Here is an 18,898-nt window from a genome sequence, read left to right on the forward strand (position 1 = left end):
ATTGACAGAGGATGAGATGGTTGGATGGCACCACCGACTCAATGCACATGAGTTTGAGTAAACTCCGGGAGTTGGTGATGGACAGGGAAGCCTGGAGTGCTGCAGTCCATGGGGTCACAAAGAGTCAGACACGACTGAGCGACTGAGCTGAACTGAACCAGAGTGAAATAAGTGCACCAAGAGAAGGGACTGGTTCTTGTGTTGCTGGCCATCCAGACTTACTTAGATACCATTTTTCTCCCTTTTCTCTGCAAATCTCCATTTCATAATTCTGTTTATTCCTGCTCAAGTGACTTGGGTATTTAATGACTGTGGTGGTGGTTGTGCTATTTTGGTATTAAACAAAGATTCTTAATGGCAAGCATTTAGTCATTCAGTTGTTTAGCTCACAGGACCCTACACATTTGTTCATTTTTTACCTTGTATGGACTTAAGTGGAAACCTGGCATAGAATTTACATATAACCAATCATATGACTACATAAGGATATTCAGATTCTCCTCAGCTACAATGACATAAACACACATACACATATAAGGTATTATTTTTATATATGTGTATGTGTTTACTGCTTACAACTGAACCCTTTTTATGCTGTAGTAACCATTTTATTATAAATTCACCGAAGTACATGGTTGGTTGCTTCTTTCACTACTGCATTGACCATCTAGCTTTCTGAGGAATCCTAAAGTCATTTCATTGTCTTTTAAAACAATCCTACTAGTTACGACATTTACTTACCCCGACTGAGTGTTCTGGTGAACTCTCCCGTTCACTCCTGTCAACTTGATTGATACTGGTGATAATTCTATGGGAGTTTCATCGTTCATTAACTTTAACCAATCTTAAAGGATGGACAATTAGGGTTGGTGAGGAAACTACATTTTCCATGATAGCTCTAGCTCTCATTTATTTTAAAGTTCACCATAAAAAAAAACTGCAAACTTTTACACTGGATTTTTTTTTCTTCTTTGCATTTATAAAGAAAAATAGCTGGTAATTATAAAACTTGGGAGGTTTCTGTAAGACCTAACTAATACTGAAAAGAGTTCACCAATTCCTGTGTGGGGTTTTGGGGTTAAATATAATGAAACTGTTAAGATTATGGAATATATCACTTCCTTTCAATAAAGGTATTTTTTATTCTACTAGCTAAAACACATGTGGCAATAAAGGTTATATCCGTTCTTTGAACCCCCATTTATTTCTACAATTTTGAAATTACATTTCTTCCATCTAAAAAAGATTTTTTAAAAATCATCCATGGTCAGAAAAAATCTGAGTAGGTTAATGAATTTAATTCTCAACTTCTTACTAAAATACTTGTAGTGGAATAAAGGATAGGTAGAAGAAAGAAACTTCAGTTTACTTTTTACCAATTGTTTTTGAATACCCTGTTTCCCAGAGAATTAACCAAATTCCTATTTGAATACTGTGTGAAGGATAAAGAGCCCTTTAATGAACTAGGATTCACCATAAGAAATGTAAAGGTTAGCTTAAAGGGTCAAATAACATACTTCCTTAGGTTTAGAGCTTTCTGCTACCACACCATATATCTGAATAAAATAAAGTCTTATATAACATTATTGTAAAAATTCCATAACCATAGTATTAAAGATCAGAGCTCCCTTTGAAGGTAACGTATTTGATTAAATATCTGAAGGTTTAGAGAGCCTACATTTTCTACCATAACAATGAGACTTTAGAATGAATTGAACATCAAGAATAAGTCTAGGTCCTAAATAAAAAGAAATAACCTGTTATTGCAATAGCATACATTCACATTCAAATATGAAAAATACCACACAGAATACAGAAACATTTTTAAAAAAAGGTTTAAGATCATAAATAGGTTATTGTCACAACACATTTCAGAATTGAAGAAACAAACATTTTGACTGTTTAGGAAAAACTTTTTTTTTATCAATCCCCTCATCATTGAAAGAACTTGTACGTTTTAAAATTTCCAGTCTCCTAAGGCACAATATTTATTTAATCTGAATGCCAGCATCATCATCCCCTACTGTCTATAGCTGGAATAAGAGGCAAGGAATTAGCACTAAGGAAAACAACAAAAATTTTTGGACAAAATCATGAGTCATTTAAGAAAAAGAAGAAACAGGTGAAGTCATGATCATTTCTGTTAAGAAGGCCAAAACTTTTAATGTAGGACCTTCTGTTAAATTTTTTTTAAATCAAAGTATTTTAACTCAAATTTAATTCACCACAGAGGAGCTATGAAAGGAGCACATTGGTAAAAATAATACTTTAAAAAGGACTTGGGAGAAGGAAAAATCTACTTAGAAAACATAGGGGCAAACGTTAAACTGAACCGAGTTTAGAGGGCTAATTTATTCCTAGTCGTCAAGCAGATCCAGAAGAAAGTTAAGACTAGGTAAACATAGTACCTAGGTATACACTGTAAGGCATCTGTTCCTTAATCAGATGGACCATTTTAGTTCACCACCCACCGACAGAGATATACTGAAATATTATAATCAGATGCTTGACTTGAATTTTTTTTTCCAACAAAAAAAAATTTTAATATAAAGGTAAAAGTTCCTCATTTTTAACCCTGCCTTTTTGTCCTCTGTGATACTAACTGAACTGTAAGGTTTTTCATATGTACAATGTGGTGATTTAGGGTTACTTTTAAAAGGAAAAAAACCCCACAAAGTTAGTGATTGTCCACAGATGAAACACGGGATGAGGTTCATGACTGAATCAATCACGGAGTGTTAGTCAATTGTAAACTCTTGAAAGTTAAGACTGGGAATTGTGTGTATCAGACACATTAGAGTACAACAGGAGAGAAAGAAAGTTCATTTGTCATTCCAATTCTGACAAGGTGCATGGTCTTCGAAACTCCTGTCCACGTTCATGGAGCCATTTATTGGATACTGTGAAAGAACAAAATATATTAATGTATCCTGCTATCTAACTAGTATTAACTTCTGAGATATAGCTCTATAATGAAGTTTCAACATGGGTTAAAAAATTCAAGACCAAAACCAGACAAAGATGCATGCTACTAAGGCTATCTTTCAAGAACTTCACTAAATGATGGAGACACAGAAGATTTTATATGTATGTACATTTGAGAATCTGTAAATGTACGTTTCTTGAAGTTTCTAATGTTCAATCTAAGGCTTGTGATGTGGGTATGTGTTAGTCACCCAGTCATGTCTGACTCTGTGACACCATAAACTGTAGCCCACCAGGCCCCTCTGCCCATGGAATTCTTCAGGCAAGAATACTGGAGTGGATTGCCATTTCCTTCTCCAGGGGATCTTCCTGACCCAAGGATCAAACCCTGGATCTCCTGCATTGCAGGCAGATTTATTACCATCTGAGCTACTAGGGAAGCGATGTAGATATACACAGAACAAAACACTGTTTTACTTGCTCACAAAATACAACTTCTAATACAAAGACATTTAAAAGATGAACATAAAGTCTCCACGCTAAAGGAGCAACTCTATGATTAATTTCTATTATGTGCTCATTAAGTTTCCTGTGTTCCAAGATACTGTTTAATATACCCCAAAAGGAATTAATTTCCTTCTTCTCCTGTATTATAGAACATGGCATCAACATGTATAAAATATCTAAACTAACTCTTACTAATTCCTTACTAATTCTTAACTAGTCTGTTACCTTTCTTAACCTGTGTAGCCAATCTTCCATTAATTAAACCCTGTCATTTTCTCCTTCTTTGGTCTCTTCAATCTGTTCACTGCTCTCCAAATCATCTGCAGCTGCCTTAGTCCAGCCTTTTATCATCACCCACTTAAGACAACAGGAAATAGCCTTCTAAACTCATCTCTCCTGTGCTAGCCTCTCTTTATTCTAGTCCAGTGGTTCACAAATAGAAACATCACTTCTTTTAAATCTTTGAAGTGTGGCCAAGTGACACATACTAAAATAGTTATGGGGTTAAATGAATCTTTATTAAGATAATCTTACCCATTTCTATTCCCTTTTTTTAACTTGGCCAGTTCTATACTTGCATGACCCTTGAGAGTACCTCTCCAGCCTCATACGAGTCCTGGCCCTGGTCCCTAACATGCTTGGAAAACAACTGCTTATCTTCAAGAGCAAACAGAAAAATTAAAACTTCAAAGAAGCCTCCCTAAATGTAAGTAGTTACTGTCTTCTGTTTACATCTGTGTATTATCATATACTACATTATATTCTACCCACTAATGTGTCTGCGACAACTGCGAATCCCACGAGAGGAAGATATGGTCTAACTTAATTTTGAGTCCATTAGTGTTTCTCAGAGTAACAAGTGGAACTAGTATTTAAAATGTCACAAAAACTAATTCCAAAAGAAGAGACCAAAATCATAAATTCTATTCGGAGACTACAGGAAATATTTACCCCATTTGTTTCCAACCAGCACTGGACAGGCGGCATGCCGTGTACTATAATCTCCTTCTCCACTGGCAAACAGATTATACCAGAAAACAGCAGTTCCCTGAGGAGCAGAACACAAAATTATTCCCAAACAAAGTATGAGGTTATCGCTTTTACAGTAATTAAAATTTCCTCTGTTTTATGGAAGTAATTCCCCATGGCAGCACTATATCTCTTCTAATAGAATTCTGAAAGGATGACATAACTTAGGAAATTTTGGCAATGACATGAAAACATTAACATCAGAGTTGCTTAACAAAGAAGTGGGTTTGCCAAAGCTAACACATCTTATAAATAGCAAGCATCATATGGAACCCATTGTAAAAATGAAAACTTCTAAATACTAATCCCTGGTTGTTCATACCTCTGGGTACCCATGGTAAATTGTACAAAAAAAAAAAAAAAAAAAAGTAAAGATTTTCCTATAGATAATGTATTCCTTAAGTATACTACCTTTTAAAATGTTATTTATTTTTATAGATAAATAACTATAGGTATCTCTCTTCCTGAGGGTAGAAAAAAAAAAAAAAAAAAACAGAAAAACACCCCCAGCTAAAATGACAAATCAAGCTTACCTTTTTGGGCCAAACACTAGCTCCTACTTCAGGAAAAACGGTGGCTCCTCCTGCTAACACATCACTCATCTAATAAGAGACGACAGAGTATTATCAAAAGTGCTGGTGGAATAAAATTAAACATGCCCCTTTCGGCCGGAACCTCCATCTTCCAACTAATCTCTCCCCTGGCCCATCAGGCTAATTCACCAAAACAACCAAAACTACAAAGGGCAAAAGGAGGATCACCCACTACGTGTTCTCTAGGCCTCTCAGAAAAACATGGAGTTGTTCCTTTGGCCACATACATGCGAATCTACAAGAAGGGTGATATTATAGATATCAAGGGAATGGGTATTGTTCAAAAAGGAAGGCCCCACAAATGTTACCATGGCAAAACTGGGAGAGCCTACAGTGTTACCCAGCATGCTGTTGGCATCACTGTACACAAACAAGGACAAGATTCTTGCCAAAACAATTAATTTGCCAAGATAGATTCCTGAAACGTGTGAAGGAAAATGATCAGAAAAAGAAGGAAACCAAAGAGAAAGGGACTTGAGTTCAGCTGAAATACCAGCCTGTTCCACCAAGAGAAGCACACTTCATGAGGACCAATGGAAAGGAACCCCAACTGCTGGAGCCCATTCCCTATGAATTCATGGCCTGATGGGTGTAAAAATAAAGATCTAAACTGTACAAATGTTTCTCTTAATTGAGTAGAGGTGTTGTATTCGAATTCAGTGGGTGATGTGTTTTCAAATTTAGTGTTTTTTTCTTCCTGAAAGATGTAACAGTTTGTTGTTCAGTATGTTCCACTGGTTAATAAACTGCCAGATATTAAAAATAAATAAATAAACATGCTACTGTGAGATAGATATGATACTGAATACTAGAATGAGAATACCTGGACTTCGAATTACATAGATGGCTTGGTGCACGCTGGTCAGTTTTTAAAAAACAAGATGCCATTTGGGTTTACATACATATATAAAAGCAAAAGAAAGATAAAGTCAGCAAGGGAGATTGGAAAAGGATTTGGGAGATAGCTATTTCTTTTATAGACAGAGGTAAAAAGAGAGGATTTAAAACTGACAAATTGAGTAACATAAGGGTATAAATATGTATGATATAGCACTAGAATATCACCTCCATGGGGGTAGGAATTTTCACCTGTTTTAATTGTTGAGCTTCAGTGTCTAAAATGGTACCTCAAAATAGTAGGTATTCAAGAAATATTTAAATAACTGAATTCAAACAAAATAGAAATAAACACTAAGAGAAAAGTAACAAACTACAACCAGTTTTGTCATTTCTCATGTAGGGTATCAACACACAGTAACTAAAAATTAGAAAATTAAGAGATTTATAGTTATAGTCTTAAAGGTAAACCAGAATAAAAACACAAATCTTCCAAATAAATTGAAGAAGTACATGCACAAAATGAGGCAAAGGAAACACAGATCATAGAATGAAGTTTTTTTTCAAAAAAATAAGGAAGTATAATGTAGTGTGTCATTAAGCAAAATCCATCTATATGCTACAGTCCGTGATATATAGGCAAATGCTGTACCAAGACACCAGGGAAGCTGTACCAAAGAAAACAGAGTCTGACCTCAATATCAAACAGTTTAAAGTTAAAGGCACTGAGTGATATAAAGAAGTGCATTTTGCTGTGATACATGTATGATCAGCATCAAAGACCTGATCGCTCTTAAGCAATGAAAAGTTAACTTTGGAGAAATTTAAACTTTGTGTTATGGGCCCATCTGGGAAGAGCATTCAAATAGTGGGAAAAAATGAAAACTAATTAATAAAAATGCTATATCTAACTAAAGGGAGGCATAATTAATATATAGTCTAAATAGATTATTTGTAACTAACATTTATGAATACTGGACCAAATAATACAGCATCGTGTATGCTTGCTTTTATGAAACAAATACAGCCAAAAGCAAATGCTTAATGGCTCTTAAAAATCTGAAAAGATGCTCAACCTCTCTAATAAGAGAAATGCAAATTAAACCACAAAAACTGCTAGTCTGATGAAGTAAAAGATGTACAGATCAAAAGTCTGACAAGCATCACACTTAAAGATGGTATATAAATTAGTACAAGTCTACAGATCTCACCTCTAGAAAATATACAAAGACTTCACAACATGAATTTTTGCATAATGTTATCAGCTTCTCCCCTGGTTTTCCCTCTATCATTCTTAATTTATCTTATACATCTTAAATCCTTTTTTTATGGTGTCTTAGATCCTTCTGCAAACCAGATGGAGTTGTGAGAGGGATGAGGAGAGCAATCAGGAGAGTGACAAGGTAGGTTGGATACAGGGAAAGAGGTCTGTTAAAAAAAAAAAAAAAGGAGGGAAAGAAGAATGATCAAAAAAAACTGGGCAAAAGACAAACAGAAGGGAGCAGGGAGCAAGGAAGAAAGAAACTAGATGGAGTAGGGAGACACAGATCTGGTAGGGAGTGAAATAAAATAGGTAACAAAAAGATTCAGTTTCATATAAATCAAAGGAGGATAGGGGATGGAAATAACAATGAAATAAGCAAAACTAAGTCAATATAAAATACATCTTTTAAAGTTAATGAAGGTTACAACACTGTAGGAGACTGTACTTGCTAAATCTAATATACCCCAATATGTCCTGTCCCATGTGTTCTTTTTACATGACAGGGGCATGCTTCTTGAGTGGTAGAATCTATGTCTATGTTCCTTCCCTCTTGAAGCATGGCAGACATCTACAATGGCCTCAATTAATAAAATACAGCAGAAGTGACACTATTTGACTTCGGAGCATGGCTAATAAAAATGTCACATACTGCCTTTTGTGGGAGGATACTTGCCCTTAGAATCCAGTCACCATGCTGTGAGGAAGCCCAGGCCAAAAGTCAGTATTTTGGTCAGCTTCAATCTCAACCTTCAAGGTGACCCCAAGTGCCAGCCATCATGAGAGATTCAGAGCAAGAACCATGAATAAAGCCCAATCTCACCACCATGATAGGTAAAAATCAAATTATTAATTTAAACCATTCAGTTTTGGCATGATTTGTTATGCAGCAATAGATAACTGGGGCAAATATTATATGATCAAAGCTTGGTTTTTCTATATGTATCAATAGATAAACAATTTTTTAAAAGATCATACTGTTTTGAAACTAATGAACAATGTGAGAATGGTTACCCTTGAGGAAAGGGCTTCTAGGGTGCTGTAATGTACTATTTCTTGGTCTGAGTGCTGAATACACTAGATATGTTCACTTTGTGAAAATTTATCAAGTTAATACCTATGATTTGTACACTTTTCTGATACGATCATTTTAACTTTCTTCCTCAGGCTGTAGTAAGTACACTCTGAAAAAGCGATAAATGAAAAAAAAATCTTGACCCTCTTTACTCAGTTGTAAGAAACATTCAACTAAGATGTTAAGAGCTAACCAAAGCAAACATCTAAACACATTAAAATAAGTCATGTGATCAAATCCCAACTTAAAATGAAAATTTTAGCTATAACTTACATAAAACAGCCATGTAGCAATTCTATTTCCTGTCCCCAGCTCTTTGAAAGCATCTGGCTCATCTTTCTGTGAATAAAATACAATTGAGTGATGTAAAATTCAGTAATGCAAGTTCTCCACGGGCAACTAAACATCAGTAACATGCTGAACAGTATGCTAAAAATAGCCCCTAAAGGTTCCTTTGTAATATCCAGTGCACTATATACAAAAGGCTCTCAAATATTTGTTGACTGTTGATTCAACTAGTACACTGAATACTTTTGATAAGACCATTTGGGGGGAAAAACAGATGTGTTAGTCTATACAATGAAAACCAATATCTACTATCCACAGATTGTTTAAAAAATTAACAACTATAGTTTTAGCTTCCAAACAAGCAAGACATGAGAGACTTTCAGCCCCATTCATTAAATCAGTTCTCTGTGGGTAAAAAAAACTAACTTTGAGATTTACTTTGAACTCATGATCCATTCAAATATTCACACTGCTACTATTCCTGTCTTTTGATCGTCAGCACTTTAATCTGGCTAGAGAATTTACATCTGGCTATTTAAAGCTAATAAAATACAGAATAGTCTCTTGGCATTTTTTCAAAAAAAAAGTATTTTATTTTTCATACAGAAATTTCTACACATTCCTTTGTCATATCCTCAATATGTCCCTTCAGTTCAGTTCAGTCGCTCAGTCGTGTCCGACTCTTTGGGACCCCATGAATCGAAGCACGCCAGGCCTCCCTGTCCATCACCATCTCCCGGAGTTCACTCAGACTCACGTCCATCGAGTCCGTGATGCCATCCAGCCATCTCATCCTCTATCGTCCCCTTCCCCTCCTGCCCCCAATCCCTCCCAGCATCAGAGTCTTTTCCAATGAGTCAACTCTTCGCACGAGGTGGCCAAAGTACTGGAGTTTCAGCTTTAGCATCATTCCTTCCAGAGAAATCCCAGGGCTGATCTCCTTCAGAATGGACTGGTTGGATCTCCTTGCAGTCCAAGGGATTCTCAAGAGTCTTCTCCAACACCACAGTTCAAAAGCATCAATTCTTCAGCGCAGCCTTCTTCACAGTCCAACTCTCACATCCATACATGACTACTAGAAAAACCATAGCCTTGACTAGACGGACCTTAGTCGGCAAAGTAACATCTCTGCTTTTGAATATGCTATCTAGGTTGGTCATAACTTTTCTTCCAAGGAGTAAGCGTCTTTTAATTTCAAGGCTGCAGTCACCATCTGCAGTGATTTTGGAGCCCAAAAAAATATGTCCCTTAATATCCTTCAAAGGATGAATGACTAAATTGGTATTTCCATACCACGAGAAACTACTCAGCAATAAAAAGAAACACCCTATCAATATGTTCTGCAAAAACATGGATGAATCTCAAGGGAATTATGCTGAGTGAAAAGAAACCATCTTAAAAGGATGCATGCTGTATATAACATTTATACAACATTTATGAAATAACAATTACCATAAAGAACAGATTAATGATTACCAGCAGTTATGGATAGCAGAAGGGTATGTGGAGCTACAGAGTAGTATACAAGGGAGTCTTACAGTGATGGTGCAGTTATGTATCCTGACCTGTGCTGGTAGTTACACAAAGCTACACGTGTAATAAAACTATATACATATACACACGAGAGCCAGTATAACTGGTGAAACATGAATAAGCTCTGTTGCTTGTGCCAATGCCAATTTTCTGGTTTTAATAATGAACTATAGTTATGCAAGATGTTAACACTGAAGAAGGCTGAGTGAAGGGTGCATGGGATCCTGTACAGTTTTTGGGGGAAACTTCCTAGGAGTCTCTAATTATTTCAAAATACAAACCTAAGAAAAAAAGTTTAGTTACATTAATGTCAGAACTTAAACTGTAGTCTTTCACATCATCCAAGATCCTAAGACATTTTTCAGTAATTGAAAATAGAAGGAAAATAGACTAAAAATATATTCTTTGCTAGCCTATACACAGAAAGTATCTAGGATTTTAGGATTAAGTCAGTCAAGGAATATAACACAATATATTAACAGACTGCGTTTTCTTTCCAAAGAATATACTCTTATTCTAAAATGGTAATAGATCAAGAAGTTTATTAGAATACTTGGCGCATTTCTTAGAATTCATGTAATTATAATAAAGCTTAAATTAAGATTTGGTAATGATATAATTCATAGCTCAATATGTTAAAATTAATTTAAAAGGTTAAATACTTCAGCAAGAGTACTTGGGAAAGGATGTCTTTTTAACAAACTGCTTTAATATTATTTTTCCTCCAGTCTCTGCATCTATTTTTTTTTTCTTTCAAAATGTATTCCTGTAATTCCTGCAGATTTACTGGCCAGTTCACCATAGCTGTCTCTAATCTGTTTAACTTTATCCACTAAATTTAAAATTTCAAAAAATTTTTCAACCTGAAGATTCTATTTCAGTTAAATCATTTTGAGAATTTAAAAATAAAAGACAAAAATGAATGAAGTGTTGTATAGTTATTTTATATTCTATATCTGATCACTGAGGTATCAACACCCTGGGGGCACCTAATAGCTGTTGCAGGCCTATGCTTTCAAACTGCCCAAAGAAGCTTCCCATAATACATCTTACTCAAGCCAGGATGCAAAAGGAAACTCCTGAACTGTCCTGACTCAAAGCAGATGATTTTCTAGGCCATCCTTTCTTTCTCTGCAGGTGTATGCCTTTAGAGATTTAGGTTTTATGCAGGGATCTCAGGTCAGTAGCCTACATTTATGTAGGTCCTCTCAGAGCTGTTAATCTTCAAAGCTCTCCATTCCTGGAGGTATATGCCTTCAGCCTCAGCCTTTTTGCTTCCTTTTATCTCTCTAATTTTAGTCTCTAGATTTTCTTTGTTCAGTTTGCCTTTGAGAACTTCCTTTACTTTCCCCAAAGCTCAGCAATGCATTTAAAAGTATCCTAAATTCTTTTCCATGTCTCTAGTTGTTTCTTACTGCTAAAATGTGTAGACTATCTATCCCACCATGCTTCTACAAATGAGCTACATATCTCTTCCACAAATGAGCTACAAATCTCTTATAAAATAAGCTATGAATTTATAATACTAAAATAACAGAATTAACATGTCATGCCTAAGCTTCAGCGGAACTCCTACATTCTCCATTATTTTTGTTTACTTACCTGTGCAAAATCAAAATGGGGTCCTACATTCTCCATTTTTTTTTTTACTTACCCGTGCAAAATCAAAATGGGGTTCGTACTGTCCTCCAACTCCATAATTTGCTACCTGCATGAGAAACAAGGCATGATAAAAGAACTATCAAGATTACTATTCAAAAAAATCTGAGTCCCATTTTGATCTCTTATATATCACAGTTAGGTACTTCTAAATAAATGAGAAGCAAAGCATTTTTTTTTTTAAATCAGTGAGAGTTTCTAAGAAACCAAGGATGAAAAACTAAGAGATGTTATATGCTATTTTAGAATCTTAAGTTAATATGCTTTTCTTTAGCAAATGTTTGGAACACATGATTTTCCTAATACATAACAAACTTTGATTTTTAGAATTAGTTTTCTAAAATTAGAATTTCACAATTTTTATTATTGTCAGTAAACACTTTCCTTGAGAATTTAAATTAAGATTCATGTTTCCCAAAGCCCCAAATATTGGCAAATTCCCAATCTACTTTAATGAAATCCCCTTTGGATATGTATTTTTTCCCTACTTAAGTAAAAAAGGGAAGAAGTAAACACTAGTTTAATTATTCCTGTTGCAAGGCCCTGACAACTTCATTTGGATGTGACAATGTCCCAGTGAGAAGCAGCAAAAGAAAAATATTTGGTTTGGGTTCACGGTCCAGATTTCTTAGTTAAAATACAGCATATGTAACTTTGGATACAATCAGTTTTCTTGTTTGTAAAATAAAGAGAATGTTAACTACCTCTTTTCACCCCAATATAACAAAATGCTAACAAAATGAAAGGAAAATGTGAGCTAAAGAGCACTGTTGATAAAATGAGTACATAATGCTACATAATGCTAAAGAGCGCTGTTGATAAAAAGAGTACATAATTAAAACTTTGCTCACAGCAAAGTCCAAGTCTTATGTAAATTATTATTACTGTGGATAATTTACTTCTTACGTTGCAGACACCTTGGTTTGGATCAGACTATTCAGTCAGAAATATCAAGTAGCCTGAAAGAGCCTGTGACGGTTAGGCAGGTAAGAATAAATACAAATTAGGAAAGAAAAGACACATCATAGCTTTTATTTTTTAAATAATCAAATGAGTAACAAGGAAGTTGTAGATGACCATGGAGTAAATTATAACTTACTTAGGCAAACTTAAAATATAGGCATTCCTGTTTTGCATAGTTCTAAAATGCACACATCTCAGATATCATGGTTTAGCTAACCATTAACACTAAACCCCCAACAGCACAGTGGACATTTCAGTTACCGTATTACATTAACTGTGAGTAATTATATACAATACCGCAGTAATTACTATCAGTCAGTTCAGTTCAGTTCAGTCACTCAGTCATGTCAGACTCTTTGCGACCCCATGAATTGCAGCACTCCAGGCCTCCCTGTCCATCACCATCTCCCGGAGTTCACCAAAACCCACGTCCTTCAAGTCGGTGATGCCATCCAGCCATTTCATCCTCTGTCGTCCTCTTTTCCTCCTGCCCACAATCCCTCCCAGCATCAGAGTCTTTTCTAATGAATCAACTCTTCGCATGAGGTGGCCAACGTAATGGAGTTTCAGCTTTAGCATCATTCCTTCCAAAGAACACCCAGGACTGATCTCCTTTAGAATGGACTGGTTGGATCTCCTTGCAGTCCATGGGACTCTCAAGAGTCTTCTCCAACACCACAGTTCAAAAGCATCAATTCTTCGGTGCTCAGCTTTTTTTATAGTCCAACTCTCACATCCATAAGTGACCACAGGAAAAACTATAGCCTTGACTAGACGGACCTTTGTTGACAATGTCTCTGCTTTTTAATATGCTGTCTAGGTTGGTCATAAATTTCCTTCCAAGGAGTAAGCGTCTTTTAATTTCATGGCTGCAATCACCATCTGCAGTGATTTTGGAGCCCCCAAAAATAAAGTCTGACACTGTTTCCCCATCTATTTCCCATGAAGTGATGGGACCAAATGCCATGATCTTAGTTTTCTGAATGTTGAGCTTTAAGCCAACTTTTTCACTCTCCTCTTTCTCTTTCATCAAGAGCCTCTTTAGTTCTTTCTCACTTTCTGCCATAAGGGTGGTATCATCTGCATATCTGAGGTTATTGATATTTCTCCCGGCAATCTTGATTCCAGCTTGTGCTTCTTCCAGCCCAGTGTTTCTCACGATGTACTCTACATATAATTTAAATAAGCAGGGTGACAATATACAGCCTTGACGTACTCCTTTTCCTATGTGGAACCAGTCTGTTGTTCCATGTCCAGTTCTAACTGTTGCTTCCTGACCTGCATACAGATTTCTCAAGAGGCAGGTCAAGTGGTCTGGTATTCCCATCTCTTTCAGAATTTTCCACAGTTTATTGTGATCCACACAGTCAATGGCTTTGGCATAGTCAATAAAGCAGAAATAGATGTTTTTCTGGAACTCTCTTGCTTTTTCAATGATCCAGCAGATGTTGGCAATTTGATCTCTGGTTCCTCTGCTTTTTCTAAAACCAGCTTGAACATCTGGAAGTTCACGGTTCATGTATTGCTGAAACCTGGCTTGGAGAATTTTGAGCATTACTTTACTAGCATGTGAGATAAGTGCAACTGTGCGGAAGTTTGAGCATTCTTTGGCATTGCCTTTCTTTGGGATTGGAATGAAAACTGACCTTTTCCAGTCCTGGGGCCACTGCTGAGTTTTCCAAATTTGCTGACATATTGAGTGCAGCACTTTCACAGCATCATCTTTTAGGATCTGAAATAGCTCAACTGGAATTCCATCACCTCCACTAGCTTTGTTTGTATTGATGCTTTCTAAGGCCCACTTGACTTCACATTCCAGGATGTCTGGCTCTAGGTAAGTGATCACACCATCGTGATTATCTTGGTCGTGAAGATCTTTTTTGTACAGTTCTTCTGTGTATTCTTGCCACCTCTTCTTAATATCTTCTGCTTCTGTTAGGTCCCTAGCATTTCTGTCCTTTATCGAGGCCATCTTTGCATGAAATGTTCCCTTTGTATCTCTGATTTTCTTGAAGAGATCTCTAGTCTTTCCCATTCTGTTGTTTTCCTCTATTTCTTTACATTGCTTGCTATATATAGTAGCAAATATTGCTACTAGCTCTTCAATCCACAAATTACTACATAAATAACAGCTACACAACATGACCAATGACCAACCACTTCTTTAAAGTATCAATGATTGGCCACTGCGTATCTGTTATTCAGTTCTTGTATAGATAGCAAAGCATATGCCTCCTCATTCTTCAGTAAAAATCTATGTGATCTTTTACAATAAGAGACAATTAGAAGAAATTGGCCAACAAAGGTAACTGCAGCAGAGAAATGGAAAGCAATAATGCTGTAACTGAAATTGAAATCAAACTGAAATGGACTTGGTTCTGAGACAAGATGGGAAAAGATGAGTAGGACCCGAGCTCACCTCTCTCACGATACAACTGATAGGGATTAATCTCCAAAATACACAAACAGCTCACACAGCTCAGTATCAAAAAATAAACCTTAAAAAATGGGCAGACAATCTAAATAGATGTTTCTCCAAAGAAGACATACAGATGACCAAAAATCACATGAAAAAAATGCTCAACATCACTAATTATTCAGTTCAGTTCAGTCGCTCAGTTTTGTCTTTGCGACCCCATGAATCGCAGCACACCAGGCCTCCCTGTCCATCACCAACTCCCGGAGTTCACTCAGACTCACGTCCATCGTGTCAGTGATGCCATTCAGCCGTCTCATCCCCTGTCGTCCCCTTCTCCTCCTGCCCCCAATCCCTCCCAGCATCAGAGTCTTTTCCAATGAGTCAACTCTTCCCATGAGGTGGCCAAAGTACTGGAGTTTCAGCTTTAGCATCATTCCTTCCAAAGAAATCCCAGGGCTGATCTCCTTCAGAATGGATTGGTTGGATCTCCTTGCAGTCCAAGGGACTCTCAAGAGTCTTCTCCAACACCACAGTTCAAAAGCATGCACATCAAAACTATGAGGTATTACCTCACAAGGGTCAGAATGACCATCATCAAGAAGTCTAGAAACAAAAAATGCTGGAGAGGGTGTGCAGAAAGGAGAAACTTCCTACACTGCTGGTGGGAATGTAAACTGACAGAGCCACTACAGAGAACAGTACGGAGGTTCCTTAAAAAACGAAAAACAGAGCTTTCATCTAATTCAGCAATCCCACTCTTGGGCATATATCCAGAGAAAACCATAATTCTAAAAGATACATGCACCCCGATGTTCACTGTAGCACTATCTGCAACAGCTAAGACGTTTAGGAAGCAACCTAAATGTCCACTGACAGAGGAATAGACAAGGATGTGGTATATACTTATCAATAGACTATTACTTAGCCATAAAAAGGAATGAAATAATTCCATTTGCAACAACATAGAGATTGTTATACTAAGTAAGTCAGAGAAAGACAAATATCATTTGATCAATTATATGTGGAATCTAAAAAAATGATACAAATGAACTTACTTACAAAACAGAAACCAGACTCAGAGAACAAGCTTATGGTTGGGGGTGGGGGAAAGACTAAAAGAAAGGGACAGATAGGGAGCTTGGGATGGACATAAACACACTGCTATATTCAAAATGGATAACCAACAAGGACCAAGATGGGAGGGGAGTTTGGGGGAGACTGTGTGTGTGCACGCACTTAGTTGCGTCTGACTCTTTGTGACCCCAGGGACTGTTGCCCACCAGGCTCTTTTATCCATGGAATTTTCCAGGAAAGAATACTGGAATGGGTTGTCATTTCCTCCTCCAGGGGATCTTCCCAACCTAGGAACTGAACCCACATCTCCCGCACAGGAAGGCAGATTCTTTATCAGTGTGCCATCTTGGGGGGAATGGATATATGTATATGTATGGCTGAGTCCCTTCGATGTTCACCTAAAATTATCACAACATTGTTAATCAACTATACTCCAATACAAACTACAAAATTAAAAAAAAAAAAAAAACACACAAAAAACCAGACCTATGGTTACCAAAGCAGAAAGGTAGCAGGGAGGGATAAATTAGGAACCTGGGATTAACATACACATACTAGTTAATATGAGGCTTCCCAGGTGGCGCAGTGGTAAAGAATCTGCCTAGGGGATTTATGACTGACCAGTGTGTACACACACACTACTATATATAAAATAGATATAGTAAGGACCTACTATACAGCACAAGGAATTCTACTCAATACTCCATAATAACCTACAGGGGAAAGAATCTGAAAAAGAATACATATATACAGATATGTATAACTAAATCACTTTGCAGTATGCCTGAAACTAACACAACATTATAAATCAACTATATTTCAATATGAAAAAGAAAACTCATACTGATCCCCCCACAAATCAAACTAAAAGGCTGACAAGGAAAATGTTTCCAACTTTTGCTGTTTGAGAAACTCTAGATACGCAGTCAGAGGAACATGGTGGAGGTCAGAAGAATTTTGTTGGAGGTAAACTTATTAACATAAAGAAAGTGATCATGATGAAAAGAATGAAGATATATTGGAGGAAGTGACTCTGGAAAAAAATCATCAATAAAAGATCTCTCAGAGATATTTAACAACATTAAAGGCAGAAAGGATAAAACACTAAAAGCTGAACCAAACTTTGAAGCAGGACAATTTACAAAGAAAAAGATTCTCGCTCTGTATCATAAGTTTCACAATGAGAAGAAAGGAAACTACTGTTGATAAGTGCTTGAAGAAGTCAAGTCAAGTCAAGTCGCTCAGTCGTGTCTGACTCTTTGCAACCCCGTGGACTGTAGCCCACCAGGGTCCCCCATCCATGGGATTCTCCAGGCAAGAACACTGGAGTGGGTTGCCATTTCCTTCTCCAGGGGATCTTGCTGACCCAGGGATCGAACCCAGGTCTCCTGCATCGCAGGCAGATGCTTTAATCTCTGAGCCACCAGGGAAGCCCCTGATAGTGCTTCAGTTCAGTTCAGTTCAGTCGTGTTTGACTCTTTGCGACCCCATGAGCTACAGCACGCCAGGCCTCCCTGTCCATCACCATCTCCTGGAGTTTCCAATTTGGAACCAGTCTGTTGTTCCATGTCCAGTTCTAACTGTTGCTTCCTGACCTGCATATAGGTTTCTCAAGAGGCAGGTCAGGTGGTCTGGTATTCCTGTCTCTTTCAGAATTTTCCACAGTTTATTTTCCACACAGTCAAAGGCTTTGGCATAGTCAAAAGTCATAAGTGCTTACAAAGATTTAAAACACTATAATCCTCAATATTTCTAATATTTTAAATTACTGAGACAATTCAATAGTGAAGACTAGTTTTCAACAAATGATGCTGGGACAATTGCCTATATAACCACATGAAAAGAATGAAGTTGGGCCTCTACCTTATATCATATATAAAAATGACTCAAGATGGATCAAAGACCTGAGTGTAAGAAAGAAAACCATGAAAGTTATAGGAAAAACCACAGGTGTAAATCTTTATGTCCTTGGATTAGGCAATGGTTTCTTCTGACACCTTAAGCAAAAGCAACCAAAAAAAGACATATCAGACTTCATAGAAATTAAAAATTTTTGCCAAAGGACACCATCAAGAAAGTGAAAGACATCTCAGAGAATGGGAGAAAATATCTGCAAACCATACATTTAATATGGGTCCAGTATTCAGAACATATGAACAACACTTATAACTCAATAAAAGACAAATAACTCCATTAAAAAAATAGGCAAAGGATTTGAATAGAAATGTTTTTCATAGATATAAAATAGTTAATAAGCTCATGAAAAGATACCCAACATCATTAGCAACCAGTTCCGTTCAGTCACTCAGTTGTGTCCGACTCTTTGTGACCCATGAACCCCAGCACGCCAGGCCTCCCTGTCTATCACCAACTCCCGGCGTTAACCCAAACTCATGTCCATTGAGTTGGTGATGCCATCCAACCATCTCATCCTCTGTCATCCCCTTCTCCTCCTCCCCTCAATCTTTCCCAACATCAGGGTCTTTTCAAATGAGTCAGCTCTTCGCATCAGGTAGCCAAAGTATTGGAGTTTCAGCTTCAACATCAGTCCTTCCAATGAACACCAAGGACTGATCTCCTTTAGGATGGACTGGTTGGATCTCCTGGCAGTCCAAGGGGCTCTCAAGAGTCTTCTCCAGCACCACAGTTCAAAAGCATCAATTCTTTGGTGCTCAGCTTTCTTTATAGTCCAACTCTCACATCCATACATGACTACTGGAAAAACCATAGAGTTG

The 18,898-nt window shown here is 37.0% G+C and overlaps 1 protein-coding gene across 4 annotated transcripts in view; it reads right to left on the reverse strand.

Moving 5' to 3' along the window:
* Positions 1-1,832: 1,832 nt before the first annotated feature.
* Positions 1,833-18,898, reverse strand: part of LOC128071144 (prolyl 4-hydroxylase subunit alpha-1) — a 94,833-nt gene continuing 77,767 nt past the window's right edge. For 3 of the 4 annotated variants that reach the window (XM_052664109.1, XM_052664107.1, XM_052664108.1), the window contains exons 11-15: positions 11,703-11,752; positions 8,501-8,566; positions 4,995-5,063; positions 4,384-4,480; positions 1,833-2,900 (exon numbers count right to left, since the gene is read on the reverse strand). In XM_052664109.1, the coding sequence (XP_052520069.1) occupies positions 2,830-2,900; positions 4,384-4,480; positions 4,995-5,063; positions 8,501-8,566; positions 11,703-11,752 (353 nt within the window). In that variant the 3' untranslated portion in view covers positions 1,833-2,829. Of the gene's footprint in view, positions 2,901-4,383; positions 4,481-4,994; positions 5,064-8,500; positions 8,567-11,702; positions 11,757-18,898 lie in introns of all 4 variants that reach the window. The other variant, XM_052664110.1, reaches the window with a different exon arrangement.

Source organism: Budorcas taxicolor, unplaced genomic scaffold, assembly GCF_023091745.1.
Source record: "Budorcas taxicolor isolate Tak-1 unplaced genomic scaffold, Takin1.1 scaffold212, whole genome shotgun sequence".
NCBI classification, from domain to species: domain Eukaryota; kingdom Metazoa; phylum Chordata; class Mammalia; order Artiodactyla; family Bovidae; genus Budorcas; species Budorcas taxicolor.